The sequence below is a fragment of the Leuciscus leuciscus genome (assembly GCF_965113295.1).
Source record: "Leuciscus leuciscus genome assembly, chromosome: 9".
NCBI classification, from domain to species: domain Eukaryota; kingdom Metazoa; phylum Chordata; class Actinopteri; order Cypriniformes; family Leuciscidae; genus Leuciscus; species Leuciscus leuciscus.
The window spans coordinates 10559662-10579597 of NC_138733.1; the positions used below are offsets into that span (position 1 = coordinate 10559662).

A 19936-nucleotide genomic window follows, 5' to 3' on the forward strand; every position below is an offset into this window, starting at 1 on the left:
TCGCTGAAAAAGATGCATTCCAACAGGTTTTATCGTAGTTTTTGTCCAACTCCATTGACTTAATAGGACGTGCTGTGAGACCGCAGCACCTTTACGGTATTACTCCGCCGCTTCTTCTTCTGCTTCTTCTGTGTATTCAATGAAATGCCCGTGGTTTGCTTGCAATTGGCAAAGGTGCATTATCGCCACCAACTGGGCTGGAGTGTCTATTATTCAAGCTCTCAACGGCAGAATCACGGGTGTGACGCGTTTGGCAAAATAGGTCCACAAAAGCGAAATAAACCTAAAATTCTCGGGACAGGAGCATGTGTCCAAATTTTAATCTTAACCGTTCTATTTCATCAGATACGATCTGTAAACAGGGCTTTAAGTGTAAAATACCGAACTTGTCCTTTAAGAGACATTAAGAAGCGTTGGAATAAATACAATTAACAAAGAAATAGCGCCCCTCCTTACCCAGGTTGGGTAGCGGACCTTGTGGAATCACTCATGCATCAAGCTGACAGAGTGCCAAAACAGCGCCGGCGCCTTCAGCACCGCCCTGAACAACATGGCTACTACATAGCCTATAACATAGTGAAGCATCAAGTGCACTGTTACAAACAACATCAAATCAGCTGTTACAAGCCGGTTATACAGACAATCACAGCGTCCAGCATAAATCCGCGGAACGAGCCAAGTTCACAATCACAATAATAGGGCAGAGTCAGACAGCTGAAACCCTCGCATACTGAAAAGACGCAGAACACAGAAGGTTATGTGTCCAGAACGCGATAGAGTATAAAACAAAACAAAAAAATAACTCACATTTTTTCTCAGTTCCACACTCTAGCGAGTTAAGGTTTTTGTCTTTGTAAGTCAGTATTTTGCACAACATTAAAAATGCAAACCATGCCGCTTTACCTTTGCCTCATGTAGGCCTAAATACTAAGAGTCAGCATTAACTTGATTCCGCAAATTTCCATATTTTTTTAAATGACATCCTTTTAAGGTGGATGGATGTTGGTACAGATGGAGTTTGCTCGCCAGATTATTTTAAATGCATTTTTTTAATAGAGCAAAAAACAAAACATCACTAATGGCCTTTAACTATGGAGAGTAATTCTTATTCCGACAATCACAATCAGACATGCACTACATTGTAAATGGGTGCTTAAAGCTTAAAGGTCACTTGTAACTGCGGCATTGACAATATGAGACGATGATGTTCGCATAAGAAAATGTCTCCTTTTGTATAGAGACAAAAGAATGGCGTATCGCTGTCTGGCACCGACACTTGACTGTAATAGATGTGTATATTATTGAGTATTAATTTTTTTTCTACAACAATAGTAAATAATGTAAGCAATTCACTTAAATAGTATCTAAACCATTTTTAAATAAACTTTACAGAAAATAAAATAAAAAGAACAACGTAGACAATAATGCATGAATTGTTGTCTAGTTGGATTTTTTTTTTATGAGGTTTTTATTCTCGTAAAAAGCTTCTCCATATTTCCTCATCAGTATAAGAACGGGAGCAATTTTAAGAAAATTTTATTTTTTTCATTCAGTTATTTTGAGCCTGAACTGCACAGCAATTCAAATAAAATGTCAAATACAAAAAACATACAAAAGAGAGCCTTTCAAAAGATTAAGATTCTGTCTCCAACCTGCAGAGGTGTGAAATGGTAGGGCGTCAGCATGTCTGGTGTGGTGTACTTCAAAAGCAACAAGAAAGCAGTAAACTGATCAATGATAATTTATATTAGCACTTTGACTATTGATTAAAAACAAGTTTCTGGAGACTCTCCCTCTACTTTCCAATGACTTTTAACATAGATTTAATTTTGTACGGCTATTTTAACACAATTCTTTTGATGCAAACATTACAGTCTTTCATTCAATACATGCATTCTTGCCTATAATACATAAAATATTTCAAATAACAAATAAACTCACAAATACATATAATAACTAAAACAGTTAAATTCATATATAAAATCATTTATGCTTTATTTAAACACATTTCATAAAAGCAGCAAATTACATTAAAATGTTCAGTGTATAAAGGCTATAAAAATATACACCTGAATATAAATAATTAAATGATTATAATTTACTTTGCTTCTCAAAAATATTATAGTTATAAAAAATATGAAATGTCTTGAACTATAATATTATAGACTAATAAGGCAAAAATTTATTAATAGATTAACTAATACAATAGTTAGTTTAAAACCAATTAAAGAAATACAAACTATGTATTTGTGACAGTGTTCTCTTTTTAGGACCTTTAACTAATTGTTGACTACACTGTCTCAAGTAACCAGTTATGCGCAATTTTATAAAATGCATTTAGTACCATGTATCAAAAGACCAAAATAACTATTTACAATATGTATTTTAATACAAAACATTGACATATTGTAAATTATCACAAATTACCCATCTTAATTACCCTTTCTTAATTAAAAACATATTTCTTAATTCAGAATCAGATTTCTGTTTTTTACTTCTTTGTATTCCACATTCATCAAATTTAAATACATGGATGTATGCTGCATAATATAAAAACCACAAACAATTACAATTCTTTTATTTATATATATTTCACACACTAAGAATTTTTTTTTTTTTTTTAAATGACACTACACAAAGTAGCCTATATAATAAATAAAAATGGCACTGATGTGTTTATTCAGCTTCATCGCCTCCTTCAACAGAAAGCACGTCTGCTGCTTCTTCATCTTGGCTGCTGTCCTCCAAGACAAGTTCCAAAATATCTGTTAAAAACAGACATACATTTTATAGTGCATATAATCCGTATAGTGGATAATCAAAGATTCCAAAGAACAAAACAATGCAATTTACAGCATCATCTCATTACAAACCATCTCTTGCTAAATCCAAGGCTGCCCTAGAAACTTCCAGCTCCCTCTCAGTTGTCTCCTATCTGCTCTGGGTGGCCGCCAACTCTTTCCACAAACATTTTCTTTCTGCATCTATTGCAGCGACTTTTGTCATCACCATTACCCCAAGCTCCGTCAGCTCCTGCTGCAATTCCCTTCGGCACACCGCCTCATCCAACACAGAATACAAAAGAAAAAAAAGAAGAGAACTTTAGTAGCAACATTTCCAAAAAATATTAAAGCATTATTTAAACCACATAGAACTAAAACTGTTCAAAACCCAATACTTACTGCTAATAAACAGAACTGGTTTCTCATTTTTGAGAACTGTTTTTATTCCACATGAGGGATTTTAGTTGGACTCTTGAAGGCCATTTTTCCTGCAACAACATAAATCATTTAATTCAATGAAACACAGCTCACTAAAACATAGAAAACTCACAACGAAAACACCTATGTAGGCTAGCACACATTCATTCATATTCATCACAACGAATACACATATAACACATACACAACTAATAGCAACAAAAATGTCTGGTTCACACATACAACTTTGAAAATCTAGTGATCAAGGACTTTGTTGATTGGTGTGAATTGAATCACCTTCACATCAATGCTACCAAGACAAAAGTAGGAAGGGCTCATATACTATACCGGTAAACATCCAGGGGCTGGACATTGAGAGGGTGAACGTGTACAAGTATTTGGGTGTTCATAGAAACAATAAATTGGACTGTGGTCAGACAACACGAGTGCTATAGGAAGGGCCAAAGTAACCTCCATTTGTTGTGGAGACTGGGGTCCTAGGACACTACTGAAAACTTTTTATGATACAACAGTTGCATCTCTAATTTTTTATACTGTGGTCTGCTGGAGTGGTGGAATCACAGAGAGGGATAAGAAAAGGCTCGACAAAATGATTAGGAGGGCCAGCTCTATCGTGGACTGTCCTCTGGAATCTCTGGAGTCCTCTGGGTGAGAGGATGATGTTGGCTAAGCTATCGAACATCCTGAACAACCCCTCCCACCCCCTGTATGAGATAGAGTCAGAGACTGTTGCAACCCCGGAGTAAGGAGGAGCGCTACCGAAGATCCTTTGTTCCAACAGCAGCTAGACTTTTTAATATCAGCATATCTCAGTATTGACACTACCATGGGACCAGTTTTATTTTTTTTAGGAGAGTATATTTACCCATATACTTATATTTAGGATTTTTATTTATTTATGAAAACAAATTCATTTATATTTAATTATATGTCTGTTATAATGTTTTTTGGTCTCCCTACATAATTTATCTTCAGAATACATGGTTGCAATATGTCTTTTTAAGTGTAATATTTGTTTTTGTCCTGTTTATGCTGCTGTAATGTCTAAATTTCCCCTTGGGGATAAATAAAAGTTTTTATCTTATCTTTATCTTATATTGTATGTTTGGTCTTGGTGGAATAGATCTGCTACGCTGCTGTGGTAGAGCAAGTACGGGACTTGCTACTGCAAATACATAAACGACACGCTGCTGTGAGTAAGACATGCTGATGCTGTACAATATAGCATACATGAATTACCCATAGCAGATCTATACAGGTAGAGCTGGGGAAGGTGGAGGCTTTCTGAAAGCGCGCTGCACTGCTAAGGCAAATGCTATCCAAGTATTTGAAGGTTGAGCAGTGAGCTCATTGGCTATTGATGCGGTAGGAACCACTCAGCTGCACCCTATAGAGCGCCTTATAGATAACTATGTGATTATGAACAGGTGAGTAAAAGGACCTATATAAGCCTGCACCATCTAGAGTTTCATGCCAGAACTTTGTATTTAATAACACACACACTACACAACATATGTGTGTACTGTGTGTTATTAAATATGAAGTACAGACCTACAGTACGAAATACAGTAATTGTTAAGTCTGGTGTGTGGTGTCACCCTTCACCGTGGCACCTGGCACGAACTCTGGCAGCTGTCAGACAAGACCCTGGCAGCCAGACAACTTTTCAAACCTATTAGAAAATAATGCAACAACGCCCCCTTCTGGCTATAATGAGTCATTAATACTACTGTATGTTGAACAATACATCAAAACAAGCAATTAAAAATAGACGTAAATACTCAAATCCAAAGTAAGGATTATAGTAAGGAATATTTTAATAATTGCAATAATTTATGTGGCTCGGTGGTTGAGCAGCTACGCAAGTTTTATAATACAAATAATTTCAAACATTTCTGTGATAAGCCTCTTAAAAAATCGAAATTGATTTCCAAAACAACTTTTAGATTTTTACTTTTGGTTATTTAGTTCAGTTATGTCCCTTGTGGTAAAACACTGACAGTCAGATTTATTAGTGAAAGCTCCCCTCTGAAGCTGCAATGGTCTATTCCACTGTTGCTTTTTGACCAAAGTCCAAATCGAATGTTAAAGTTTAATATTTGTTGGGAGCCGGACATTTTAGCCTACCAAAAAGAACTGCGTCACACTGTTAAGATGGAATAAAGAGTGAGTATCAAATCTCTTTCTTAGTCGCAACAGCACGAGTGAAGATTGCTTGTAGCCTATATATGGTGGAACATATATTGGTAAATTGTGGTGAGCCTCCATTGTACACAATCAATCGCTGTTACAGCTCTTGGTAACTTGAGTAGGGCCTACTGAGGCCGATGACAGTTATCGAAATATATTGCACCTAATCTTAATCTTGTCTATTTTAATTTGGGGGTTTTGAGTTTAAATCACTTTAGCATTCATAATTAATTACATGTTTTTTGTAACATATCCTCAATTTTTTCCTCCACGCTGTTTTTTAGAGGCCGCACATTTAAACTAAAACTATACGAACTATTTTCAGTTGTTTCTTTCTGCATTTGCTGTAAGGTTAGTTTGCAATGGTTATACGTATGATGTTCGAACTGTGCTTTGATACAGCATCCTTTCATTGACCATATTCTCCAAATTTTACACATACCACTTTCAAAATTGCATAATACAACCCCATTTCCATTTAAGTTGGGTCAATTTGTAAAGTGCGTTAGATTAGATACAGTGTATAGATACATTCATATTATTTATTTCATATTTCATATTTATTTTTATTGCTCCATGGTAAAACACAAAACATTTCATTTTCTTCTTTAGATAATTTAAATTCCCATGTGCAAAAAAGAGCAGAAAGAAGATAAACTCTTATAATATCTGTCCCCTATTCCAAAAAACAAAATAACCTTTCTTAAGCAGCTTACAGCCAAAATTACACTGACAAAAAACAATGTTGGTTTAACTAACAGCATTCATGCAATATAATAAATCAGGCAATGCCCAGACAACAAAACAACAAGTAATCCAATACATATAAAACAACAAAACATGTTTGTCTGTTTATATCTATACTTATACTGACCAATATTACTAGACCCAATAGAGAAAAACAAAACAAAACAAAACAAATCCAAAAACAACATAGACCTCACCATATTAATACTGACTGAATATACTTTGTTTATACTTATACTTAAACTGACCAATATTACTACAACTTTTAAGATTATCATGCAATGAGTTCCACAATTTTACTCCCATAACTGAGGGGCACATTTGTTTTATTGTTGTACGTGCAAATTGATGTTTAAAATTATATCTTCTCCTACTGTACTCTTTTTCTAACTGATAAAGGTGTTGTATTTTCTCTGGTAAGATTTTATGTCTTGCTTTAAACATAATTATTAGTGTTTGAAACTTAGCCAAATCTTCTAGCTTTAAAATTCTGGAGCAAGACATTAGCAAATAATTTGCTTGTATGTTCTCGATAGTTAACTTTATGAATAATTCTTATAGCTCTCTTCTGTAGAATAGATAAAGGTTTTATATTTGTCTGATATGTGTTCCCCCAGACTTCTATGCAATAAATAAAATATGGTACGATGAGTGAACTATAAAGTATTTTCATTGTTTCCTTATTTAATACCCCCTTCACTTTGTTTAAAACAAAAATATTTTGGGAAATTTTGTGAGCTTTCCATGATAGCTTATCATCCATAATTACACAGAGAAAGCGACACTCTCTCAATATCAACTCCATCTATGGATAAAGCTACAGATTCATTTATTTTCCTATTTCCAAAGACCATAAATTTTGTCTTTTCTAAATTCTATGACAACTTATTTACATCAAACCATTTCTTCTTCTTCAGTTTTGTCATTTCATATTCAATAGATTCTACTAGTTTCTGTATATTATTTCCAGAGCTGAAGAAATTAGTATCATCTGCAAATAAAACAAACTGTAATAATTTGGAAACATCACAAATGTCATTAATATATAAAAGAAAAAGTTTAGGTCCCAAAATAGAACCCTGTGGTACCCCACATTTAATTTCCATAAGTTCAGATTTGACATCAGTTAACTGTACATATTGTTTCCTGTTATGCAAATAACTTCTCAACCAATTAAGGGCCATTCCTCTCATTCCATACAAGCTTAATTTAGAAAGTAAAATATCATGATTCAAAGTATCATGCCTTTTTCAAATCAATAAACACTCCTACTGTGAATTTCTTTTCATCTGTTGCTGTTGTTATTTCTTCAACAATATTCATTAAGGCAGTCGCTGTGGACCTTTTTTGCCTAAAGCCATACTGGCTTTCACTCAGCAAGTGATGCTTTTCTAAAAAACTATCCAACTTATAAACAAAACGTTTTTCTAGTACTTTTGAAAATTGTGAAAGTAATGAAACCGGTCTATAGTTATTGAAGCTTTGCTTATTTCCTGCTTTAAATAGTGGAATAACTTTTGCCCTCTTCATTCTATCAGGAAAAATACCCCTTTCAAAGGAAAGATGAAAAATATAACAAAGGGGTTTGACAACACAGTCAATTGTATTTTTTAATATAACCATATCTATTCCATCACAGTCAATGGAAGTCTTACTCTTTGACTTAGAAACAATAGATATAATTTCTGATTCACTGACATCCCCTAAAAACATTGACTGCAGTACTCTACTATCTCCTCTCCACCCTCTTTGTAATGACGTGTCATGTATCTTGATACTATCTGCCAGATTTGGCCCCACATTTACAAAAAAAGAATTAAATTCATTAGCCACCTCATTCAAATCCTGCAGTGTCTTATTATTATAAATAAAATGATCAGGCAGGGCTGTGTGTGCTGTTTTGTTACCCATTACATTATTCAGAATGTTCCATGTACCTTTTATGTTATTTTTATTATCATCCAACAGTTTATTATAATAATCCTTCTTAGCCTGTCTCATAATTAATACTAGCTTATTTTTATACACCTTATATTTCATTTCAGCAGTATTTGTTCTATATTTTATAAAATTTCTATGAAGTTTATTTTTCTTTTTGCATGCATGCATCAATCCTTTTGATACCCATGGCTTTCTGTTTTCATTTGCTTTTTGTTTGTGTACCACTATTGGACAATGTTTATCATAATATGTTATATACATTTTCAAAAAAGCATTATAGGCAGCATCAACATCCTCCACATACACCCCTTCCCATTCTTCATTTAGGAGATCATTCCGAAACCTATTTATAGCATCATCATTTCTTACTCTTACAAGTCTACACCCTATCTTCTCTTTACTTCTTTTTAATTGCCAAGTAAAAGTAACAAAAATTGGCAAGTGATCACTTACATCATTTATAACTAATCCACATTTAATATTTTCTTTAAAGCAGTTTATAACGATATTATCGATTAAAGTTGCTGATTGCTCTGTAATTCTACTGGGTTTATCAATCAACGGATATAACCCTCTTCCGTACATTAACTCCAGAAAGTCAGCGGATGACTTCTGCTTGGTAACCTTAAATAAATCAATGTTGAAATCTCCACAAACTAAAAAAGTTTTGTTTTTGTTTACCTTACTCAATAACTCATCCATCTTTTCTATAAATGTTTCCATCAGAGACCCCGGTCGTCTATATATACACATAACAATTATATTACTCATCTTTTCCAACTCAATTTCTACCGATATGCATTCCATTATATCATCAATTGCCATCGTCATACACTGCATTTGTTTACATTTTAAATCTTCATTCACAAACAAAGCAACACCTCCTGATCTCTTATTTGTTCTATTAATGTGATACAGTTCATATCCATCAATATGGAATACAACACCTCGTTCTTCTTGCATCCCTGTTTCTGATAAAGCTATTAGCATAAATCGTCCCTTGAGAGTATGCAAGTAATCATTTATCTTATCAAAGTTTTTATAGAGGCTCCTGCAGTTGAAATGAATTAACGAAAACATGGAATCAATAACTATTTGTTCGGCAAATTGTTCTTCAGAATAATAACAACAAGTGGAATTGCTAGAATTAAACACGTCTTCCTGGGTCAACGTCACATTCAAAATCATGCACTTTATGATCACTTAAAAGTAAAGATTCATCTTTTGATTCTGACATTTTTCATACACAACTGTCTCCTTTTACTTTTGAGTACCTTTTGATCTTTCATAAAAAAGTTCCATCAAACCTTTTTTGTCGCCTCTTCGTACATTCCTTATATGGACCTTCAGCCAATCACAGCACAGGCCTATTAACTTAGCATCCAGGTCCTCAGGAGTCCTTATCTCAATCTTGCAGCAGTACATTTTTACACACGTTGATCCACCATCCATCCAGCTTGCCAAAAGGCCCACCTTATCCACAAGAACATAGAAGCCATATCCAGCCGATTGAACCTTGATCCAGTCTATAAACATCCCTCGACCACTGTTCGTATTCACGCCAGCATATTCCATGTGATCTCTCGAGATAAAAGTCATTCTCTATACTTATCCAGTTCTTTAATATCTTTAATTTCCATTACTTTGGACATTGAATTGAATGGGACTACCCATTTATGGTCATTTTACCTACATACTGCATGAAGTAAAATTGTATATCATTTCATTCCGTTATATCTTTCATAACATAATTGAGAATCATCTTTATCAAATTTTGGTTTAAAAAATCCTGAAACCTAAAAATTGATTGATGGGTGAAAAAACAAACAAACAAACAAAAAAACATGCCCCCCCCCCCCCCCCCCCCCCCCGTTTAAAGCATGTTTCTTATGCTTTAAACAATGTAATGAATTCAAAAAACTTTTTTCTGGCTCTCAGGAGGATGTATAATGGGATGTGTTCTGACTAAGTTCTGTTGACCCCAATAACAACATTTATAACAAAATTCAGGCTCATAAAATTCCAGGTAGCTACATTTCTAGTTGAATTACTATGGTTGTGTTTAGTGTGTCTTAATCAGTGTTTCTGTCATTTCTATTCATAGTCAGTGGAGGAGATCAGATGTATATCAGATGCACGAGTGCAGCTCCATGAGGACAGAATGAGTCATGTACAAACAATTGAAGATGGAGATTTTTCTCCAGGATGCAGGTACTCTCAATAAAGACAACATAAAATAAAATAAAAGACTCAGCAATGCATCCAAATATAAAAAAAATGCTTTGCCTCTGAAACGACTTCAATTTTCAGCTGATGTCACCAAGCCCTATTATTTGCTGTATTACAGTTCAGTCCAGCAGAAGAGATCAGATTCTCCAGAGGCCAGCTGTGTGTCCATGAAGAGTGACTGGTCTATAGATCAGCCACCCCACCTTAAGGGTGAAGAAACACAGCCAAATCTCAGGTGTTACTTTTAATTTCAGTAAAACATTTTTAAAATTTTCTATTTTGTAGTTTATTAATTTGAGTATTATTGCTTTTATTACTAATAATTAGTATAAATATTTTTCCATCAAGTACTCTAGTTCATGAACCTCACTGTATCAACTGTTTATGGCCAAGCTACATAGAAATTGGGCAAATTGAATGTGTGTTTACCATCATTTTATCACCACTCGAAACTATACATTTTTTATTTCTAATAAAATAACAGCATCTAAACTGTAGTATCAAATCAAAATATGAAAGTATTTGATTATTTATCCTCTTCATGCTGTTTAAGGCGAATCCTGCAATCCAGACCAGATGTTACTGAACCCATCTGTGATAAAATGAAATACGAAAAGTCTATGAATCAACCACAAGACTTTAATGAAAGCATGCATCCTGGCGACAGGTAATGTACAAGGTTTTGATGCTGCAAAGATTCATCATATACAGTACTGTGCAAAAGTCTTAGGCATGTTAATACCCCTTGGAGACGTTCCCGCAGTTCTTTTGGATTTAGTCTGTCTCAGTTTTTTCTGTTTCTTCCTGTAATCACAGACGGACTCGATGATGGTGAGATCAGATCATCTTGGCTGTTGTCAGATTCCTTGTGCATACACAAAGCTCACTGGATTATTACAATTAATGGCAAAAAGAATGTTTGGGAATGTAAACTGATATTTCCTACTGACACACTACAGCAAAAGATATAAATAACTGACTTAAAACCATTTTTTGGGGGGGGGGGGGGGGGTGTTATTTACAATAATTGTAATTGTATTATAAAACTACAATTTATAATAGTTTATAAACTATTATAAATTGATAGTTTATAATCAATGATATGATCAATAATTGAAATCAATAATTCATTACACTTCAACTGCTTTAAAACGTGGACCACCTAGACTCATGTAATAATGTGGTATTTTAATTTTACAGCCATAAAGTTCTCAACACATTTAGATCAAGTCTGAGGAAGAAGTTTGAGTGTCTGTTTGAGGGAACGGCACAGCAGGGAAACCCAACACTCCTGAATGAGATTTACACAGAGCTCTACATCACAGAGAGTGAGAGTGGAGAGATCAGTAATGAACATGAGGTGAGACAGATTGAGACACAATCCAGGAGAGCAGCAACAGAGGACACACCGATCAAATGCAGTGACATCTTTAGACCTTTACCTGGACAAGACAAACCCATCAGAACTGTGCTGACAAAGGGAGTCGCTGGCATTGGGAAAACAGTCTCTGTGCAGAAGTTCATCCTGGACTGGGCTGAAGAGAAAGAGAATCAGGACGTCCAGCTCATATTTCCACTTCCTTTCAGAGAGATCAATCTGATGAAGGACAAAACACTCAGTCTTTCAGATCTCCTTCATGTCTTTTTCCCTGAAACTAAAGAAATGGAAATATCCAGTGACAAATATAAAGTGATGTTCATCTTTGATGGTCTGGATGAGTGTCGTTTTCCCTTAAACTTCCACAACAATGAGATTCTACGGGATCAGACCAAAGAGACCTCAGTGGACGTGCTGCTGACGAACCTCATTGTGGGGAATCTGCTTCCCTCTGCTCTCATCTGGATCACCTCCAGACCAGCAGCAGCCGATCTCGTCCCCTCTGAGTGTGTCCATCGAGTGACAGAGGTACGAGGCTTCAATGATCCACAGAAGGAGGAATACTTCAGGAAGAGAATCAGTGATCAGAGTCTGGCCGATACAATCATCACACACCTGAAGTCATCAAGGAGCCTCTACATCATGTGCCACATCCCAGTGTTCTGCTGGATATCAGCCACTGTTCTGGAGAAGATGTTGAGTGAAGCAGAGAGTGGAGAGATTCCCAAGACTCTCACTCAGATGTACACACACTTCCTGATCCTTCAGACCAACTTCAAACATGAGAAGGACTATGAGCAGAACGTGACAGATGAAGACATGATCCTCAAACTGGGGAAACTGGCTTTTCAGCAGCTTGTGAAAGGCAATGTGATCTTCTATGAGGAAGACCTGAGAGAGTGTGGCATTGATGTGACAGAAGCATCAGTTTACTCAGGATTGTGCACTCAGATCTTCAGAGAGGAGTCTGGCTGGTATCAGGGGAAAGTCTTCTGCTTTGTTCATCTGAGTGTTCAGGAACATCTAGCGGCTCTATATGTGCATCTCTCCTGTATAAACAACAACAGAAATGTGTTTGACTCAATTACCAAACAGAGTTTGCGGGCTAAAGTCAAGGACTGGTTTCAGCTCAGTTCACCAGAAGAACATGTTTCATTATCTGAGCTGCATCAGAGAGCTGTGGATGAGGCTCTACAGAGTAAAAATGGACATCTGGATCTTTTCCTGCGGTTTCTTCTGGGTCTGTCAGTGGAGTCTCATCAGATTCTCCTACAAAGACTAATGAAACAGACAAGAAGATCTGACAGCAATAAGAAAACAGTTGAGTACATCAAGAAGAAGATCAGGACCATTGACTCTCCAGAGAAATCCATCAATCTGTTCCACTGTCTGAATGAACTGGGTGATCATTCACTAGTGGAGGAAATACAACAGTATCTGCAATCTGGAACAATAAAGGAAGCCAAACTCTCTTCATCTCAGTGGTCAGCTGTAGTCTTTGTGTTGTTGACATCAGAGGAGAAGCTGGACAAGTTTGATATGAATGATTTTGTTGGAGGAGACAATAAAACTGAAAAACTAAAGGTTCTTCTGAAGCTTCTTCCTGTGATTAAAGAATCTAGATCAGTTCAGTAAGTATCAATCAGAACAATCACTTCACTGTTAAAACATTAGGAAAATAAAAGTTCAGAAATCTCCAGTGCTGCAGATACTGTCTAGAGTTTAGTGGTCATATGTTTTCAGGTATCAGTTATTAAAATGTTTTTGCAAATAAAAAAGGAATTGAAATATTTGTCATTTTTTAAACCAATGACATTGTGCAATAAGGAAATATTATTTATCTTTCTTTCTTAATTGATCCATCAAACATATAGATTTTTGCTTTAAGTTTGAACTTTCTCTTTAATAATGGATTCACTGTTAAACTGATCTGATCTGAACTGAGAGAGTTTAGAGTGTATCATTGTTCTCTACAGGTTGAGGAGTTGTGATCTCACAGATGAAGGTGTTGCTGCTCTGACTTCAGCTCTGAGATCAAACCCTGAACACCTGAGAGTACTGGATCTGTCTGAGAATAAAATATCAAATTCAGTGAAGCTTCTCTCTGCTGTACTGGAGGATCCTCGCTGTAAACTGGAGATACTGAGGTAAGATCATCTCTCCGATATTCACATATATCTTTGTCCTCGGTAAGAAGTGTCCTTTATTGTAATTTTTAGGGCTGTTCTTTAAACACACTAAATCTCAGCACAAAAGACTGAAGGTGAATTTCATTTCGTTCATCTCCATCACATCACATGACATGTTGCTCCTGTTTTTCACCCACCAAACATTTACTGAAGCTTCAGTTGCTTTATAAGGCCCTGTCCAAACGAACACGGGTATTTTCAAAACCGCAGATTTTTCTATGCATTATGTGTGTGAGAGGAATTACGAGCTGAGCATGTTACGAGCACCTCCCGATAATGTATAAACATGTTTAAAAAATTCAGGGAGTTGGCCCGACTTTCCCCAGCGTATGGGCTAATCCCCAATTGCCAAATCATAGACAACCATGTCACAGGCTATCGATGAGGCTATAGCTCAGTGGCTGCAACCATACAGTGTACACACACACACACACACACACACACACACACACACACACACACGCCTCTCTCTCTTTCTCTCAAGTTATTTATGTTGAAAGGAATGGTTACTGTTCTCTGCTTTTCAACAAATCATTTGCACACACATTTCTGTCATTTTTCTATCTGAAGCTATAGCTGCCTGCAACATTGAAAGCTCTAGTCTCTGTGTTTAGCACGAAAGCTCACATGATTGCCACCGGCTCGGAATAAAATGATATGTATACCATATACCAGCTGCTTTGACGCGATTATCAGGTTAACTGACTCATAATGTGTGCAATATCTCACGACCTCCCGAGTCTCAGAACTCGCACCGTGTCGCACCGCCTTTAGAGTCCAGATATTAGTTCTTCAAATGTCAACATCACAATGTGAAATATTAGCATAATGCCTGCCCAAAGGCATACGCAAAGACAGAAGACGAGACTTCAGTGAATTTTAGTGTTGTCATCATGCCGTGGAGACTCTTTCAGATGTTAAGCCAGGTACGATTTTGGCCACGATTTGGCCATCAGGGACAAATTTTGCAAAACCTAAAAGGTTCCTCTGATCCTAGGCCAAAAACTGAAGTCTTTGACTGTTAGTTTGACATGTTCACTGACAGCCGATTAATGACCATTGCGATCGAATTTTACCTCCGATGAAATTCTGGCAGTGTCAGAAGACTTGACTCACAGTCCTGCAGTGTGACTTATACAACGACCATCAAATTGTCTTCGTTTTTTAAGACAAGTCATGATCAAAATGAATGTTTAAGATTTCTTTGTAGCCTCCATTTCAATCCAGCGTGTAATGCAGCTCACGTCACCGAACGTGTCATTGATTGATGATGTAAAATTCTGGACAAGTTCTTGCGTGCGTCCGTTTTTAACGTTTCCACTCTAATTATGCTTTTAAACGAAAGTTTGCCTCGGGTAGATTAACAAAAATACCCTAGGCTAGGTTGCATTTTGGCGAGCGTTACGCATTAAAAACGGCTCTTGACTGTCGTACAGTCTGACATTAATGACAACTGAGATCTTACAGTGTGACGTTTACAGCGAGGATCATGTTCGTACAGTCTGACAAGGAACAATCGAAGGACTATACAAAGCGCACAGCGTGCACTTGGCTTTAATCAGAGCTTAGGATTTTGTTATAAAGCTGTTCCTGAGCAGTACAACCCAAATGTTTGCTTGTGCACAGCACATTTTACAGAGGACAGCTTCCTGAACCTGGGAGAGTACAAAGACTACTTACCATTGTGAAATGTTCTGATCAAGTCGTGCTTGCAAAGTCGGTTCCGAACGATCGGTTGTGCAAAATGATACGGTAATCCGACAATATTGTTAACTGTGTTTACAATTGCTTAAGGCCTTGGAAGCGGAAGCTTGTGATTATGGCCGTTACATTTCTGACACACGCTTGAGGTATTTGGCCAATCACAACGCACTGGGTCTGCTGGCCAATCAGAGCACTCTGACCTTTTATCCAAAGAGTCATGATTAAAGATGGCCATATTTAAATATCTGCAAAGGCCAGAGCATTAAAATTACATAAATGTAGACCTATATTACATGTATAGTATCTCACTTTATTTGCTTCTATTTTAGAACACTTTAATCAAAATAACAATATGTATTGAAGTGATAAAAAATAACTTAAATCAAATGCGTTTCTGATTTGTTAATGTTTCTGTGGCTACATGAACATATTAATGATGAGAAAGCAATCACGTCGCCGGCTAATGAATGCATAAAAGTGACCAGCTGGATATAAACTAATGCAAATAGATGGTAACAATTGCGACATAAAACATTGGGGTCAGGTTTGCGTGTGTTTTTGTCACATTGTTTTAATCGCTTAGGGTAGCCACTACTAATGTTAGTCCTCTCAGCCTCAACGGCAAACATAGGCCTACTTCTTTTCTTTCTCTGCTAATGCAGCATCTAGTCAACAAATTAATTACTTTATAGGCTAATGATTTGGCAATATGTAGCCTACTTTAGTGTTCTGTATTCATACCGTTTAGCTGTCTGTGTTTTAAATGCGCATCTGAAGTGTCAGTGCTCTCCGTGCAGCTTGTGATCTCTGTGCTGCGTGCAGCCTCACGTGTTAACGTAAACAATTCAGCCAGTGATAGTTTTTATTTGCCCTCTAGAGGCCGCTCTCGCTCTGGGGTGCGTTTCCCAAAAGCATCGTTGGCCAACTATGGTCGCAAGTTCATCGCAATGTCCATTGAACTCTATTGGCAACGAGGGAACTTGCGACCATAGTTGGCTAACGATGCTTTCGGGAAACGCACCCCTGTATAATGCCAGCAGTCTCTTCTCAGCACTCTGAGACTGTGTAATGACTGCGCACCCTTCTCAGCCGCTCCAGCAACGGACGCAACCCGAAAAACTATCGGTGTGGATTTTTGCCGATACCAATAGTTCCACCAATCAACTATTGGTACCGATATATCGGCAAAACCGATAAATCGGTCGACCTCTAATAAATATCCCTTAAAACCACACAATCATAAGATTCAATAACAATAGCAAGCATTGAAAGGAACAATTAAATTATTTAATGAAAAATTATTCTGTAAATGATAAAAAATTCATGAATTAAAAACAAAACAACACAAATGTATGGTTGCTCTCTTGTAGCAACAGACTCACAGGTTGCTGTTGAGAATCAAATCCTTCAATTATAATGTTGTGAATTCTTCAGACATGTTTTGGTGCATTGCTATGGAAAGCACTGAACTTTACAGTTATGCTTATTATTACAGTTCATTTCACTTTCATTTGTCATTTTGTGAAGTTCTAAGATTGTTTATGTTCTGTGTATATAATGTGATTAATGTGTATATGATTCATAATGTGTTTAGGTTTTATTTGGATGAGTTAAATCTTTGGCAAAGTGACACTGTTTTCCAGTGTTCATTCACTGTTCAGCTTCAGCTTGGGCAGCTCAAATGGCAGTCCCTGTTATTATTGAGTATTATTTGGGATTTACTTCTTCAAAACATTGTTAGATCAATGATAATATGACATGCAGTAAAATAGTTTGTGGTTAAAGTGGTGTTTAAAGTTGAGGGTTAGGGTATACTATACACCCCTTTTTATTATCCCTATTGTCTTTGTTATTGGTAATGAAATAAAAAACCCGTAGTTAATGACCATTTATGTAAGTTCATTTGACATTGACTAAATTAACACTGTCTGGGAGTCATGTTTTTGACAACCACCACCATTCTTATATCTGCTAATCTCCCAAGTTAACCTGCTGAATGTGCCCATAAAATATGGACTAACCCTGTGGGGTTATTTGCATATAGAATTAATGGGGTGACACTAATGTCCTAAGAGATGGGTTCTCCCAAGGGAAAGACACAGGCTTCAGTTTAGGAGCAACAGTGGAAAAAAGCAACATATGGGATCCCCCCAGGGTCACATAAATGGCACCCAGCCTAGACCCGGTTCTCAAGGATTCAGCGGGATATAGGCCTGTCGCCAGATGCTCCGCCTGAAGGGAGTGGTAGGAACCTTGGGCACATAGCCAGGCCAGGGACTCAGTTCAACGTGGGCGTCACCCGGCCCAAACTCTAGGCTCGATTGGTCGGCCAAAAATGCAGGTCCCCTACCCTCTTGATGGAGGCCAATGCAACCAGCACCTAATGACTAGGTCATGCTTCCCAACTGACTTGCGTCCTATGGGGCCGTGATATGTGGAAATACCAGCAGCATAAACTTTGAGGGTGGAGGGAGACAGCCTTCGCTCCAACCCGTGCTGCAGGAAGGAAAGACCGAAAGAAAGTTCTTCCTTGAGAACTGGCTCCTTTAGAAAACACTGCTTGCAGATTAGAGACAGGAACAAATGAACCCCTCGTCTCTGAAGCGAAAAGCTGAAGAATGCGTTGCACCTGCTGCTCATATGCGCGTGCTGCGATGCAGCCCAGCTGATGCAAATATCGCATGCCAATGTGCATTGACTCGTTTTAGACCTCTCTAGCGAGATTCCTATTTGTCAGTCATCCAACATAACGTTGAGAGTGACCGACTGAAAGGGAACTCTCTAAAACTCTCAGACTAGCCTGAACCAAGCAGGGACACCAATTATGATAATCAAACCATGTTTAGGCTGGTTTAGCAGATTCAGTTGCTTCTGGTAGTTTAATTAATACTCCTTTACTTGCCTCTCTTTTTTTAAAGGGTTAATAATTATCAACTTTTTTTTGTACTGAGTCTAAAATCTAAATCACTTTTACAATAAGTTGATTTTCTTTTATCCTTCACCACAACAAAGTAATTACCAGTGATTAACAAACATAGCAGATGAAGATTTTTCTCTTTTATTATTAAACTTCCTATTTAAATTTGGATTTTTGAAGCACGTGTTACAAGCTTTTTGAATTTATAATTTTTTATTGTTTTTTTTATGACAGTGATCAACTAGAAATATTTAATAGTCTGTATAGAATTATGACTTGTATATCAAGGTTAGTCAGTTTATTTTTTGTACATGTTAAACTGATCTGAACTGAGAGAGTGAAGAGTGTCATTGTTCTCTACAGGTTGCATGATTGTGCCGTCACAGATGAAGGTTGTGCTGCTCTGGCTTCAGCTCTGAGATCAAACCCCTCACACCTGAGAGATCTGGGTCTGTCTGGGAATAAAATAGGAGATTCAGCCACGCAGCTCTCTGCTGTACTGGAGGATCCTCACTGTAAACTAGAGATACTGTGGTAAGATCATATTTGACTCTCACATATGAAAAGTATATTTGAAGTGTTCAGTCTCTTTCTGTTGCTGTGAGCTGATTAAGCTGTAAATGATTGAACACATGAGCTGATCCTCAGTAACATGAAACTGCAGGACTGAGAGTCGCATTTAAACATACACTTTCACACATAATCAACATTTCAGTTTCTTGACTTTAAAGAGACTTTAAGAAAAACACAGAATGTCAGTGTATTGAAGGGTTTGAAGAGGAACAACTATCCAGCTCAGTCACATAAAGACAGATTTTAGTGACCATAGTTTCTTACAGACTACTGAGAGAAAGAGCGATGTTGAATGTTTATTTTTCTGATCTTCATTGATTCATTGATTTTTAATGAAGGGGAAGATTGTTTGTCTGACCCAGATTGGACCGTCTGGAAAAACTTTCAGAGATCTAGTGCTCACGTAACACAAAATGAAAATGATCAAGTAGGATCAAATAACTAGTTCTTTTTGCTTTGTTCTCTCCTTGCACTGAATATTTTTTAAATATCATCCATTCATTTAAAGGGGGTGAAAGGTTCTGCAAAAAGAACATAATTATATGATTTTTAAAAAACAGATGTACTATGATTCCAGTTCGCATGGATACTGAGATATGAATAACTGAGAGATTGAAGAGTGTGTCATTGTTCTCTACAGGTTGAGGGATTGTGATCTCACAGATGAAGGTTGTGCTGCTCTGACTTCAGCTCTGAGATTAAACCCCTCACACCTGAGAAAACTGAGTCTGTCACAGAGTAAACTAGGAGATTCAGTGAAACGTCTCGCTGCTGTACTGGAGGATCCTAACTGTAAACTGGAGATACTGTGGTAAGACCCTCTCTTTGATTGTCACATGTGTCTTTG

The 19936-nt window shown here is 36.8% G+C and overlaps 1 protein-coding gene, 2 long non-coding RNA genes and 1 pseudogene across 5 annotated transcripts in view; 2 read left to right on the forward strand and 2 right to left on the reverse strand.

Moving 5' to 3' along the window:
* LOC309506215 (NACHT, LRR and PYD domains-containing protein 12-like) overlaps nt 1-19936 on the forward strand; it is a 239496-nt pseudogene that overhangs the window by 192462 nt on the left and 27098 nt on the right. The window contains exons 12-13 of the transcript XR_014211625.1: nt 18880-19050; nt 19730-19900. The product of XR_014211625.1 is annotated as an NACHT, LRR and PYD domains-containing protein 12-like (transcript). The remainder of the gene's footprint in view (nt 1-18879; nt 19051-19729; nt 19901-19936) is intronic.
* Nucleotides 1-19936, reverse strand: part of LOC309506453 — a 191062-nt gene that overhangs the window by 120704 nt on the left and 50422 nt on the right. The window lies entirely within an intron of this gene.
* Nucleotides 1-19936, forward strand: part of LOC309506436 (NACHT, LRR and PYD domains-containing protein 3-like) — a 271279-nt gene that overhangs the window by 95335 nt on the left and 156008 nt on the right. For both annotated transcript variants that reach the window (XM_082180383.1, XM_082180384.1), the window contains exon 6: nt 10447-10563. In XM_082180383.1, coding sequence (XP_082036509.1) covers nt 10447-10563 — 117 coding nt within the window. The remainder of the gene's footprint in view (nt 1-10446; nt 10564-19936) is intronic.
* Nucleotides 2098-3430, reverse strand: LOC309506490. The gene is made up of 3 exons (XR_014208801.1): nt 3183-3430; nt 2874-3060; nt 2098-2765 (listed from the first exon to the last, which is right to left on the reverse strand). It is a non-coding gene; the product is annotated as an uncharacterized lncRNA (long non-coding RNA).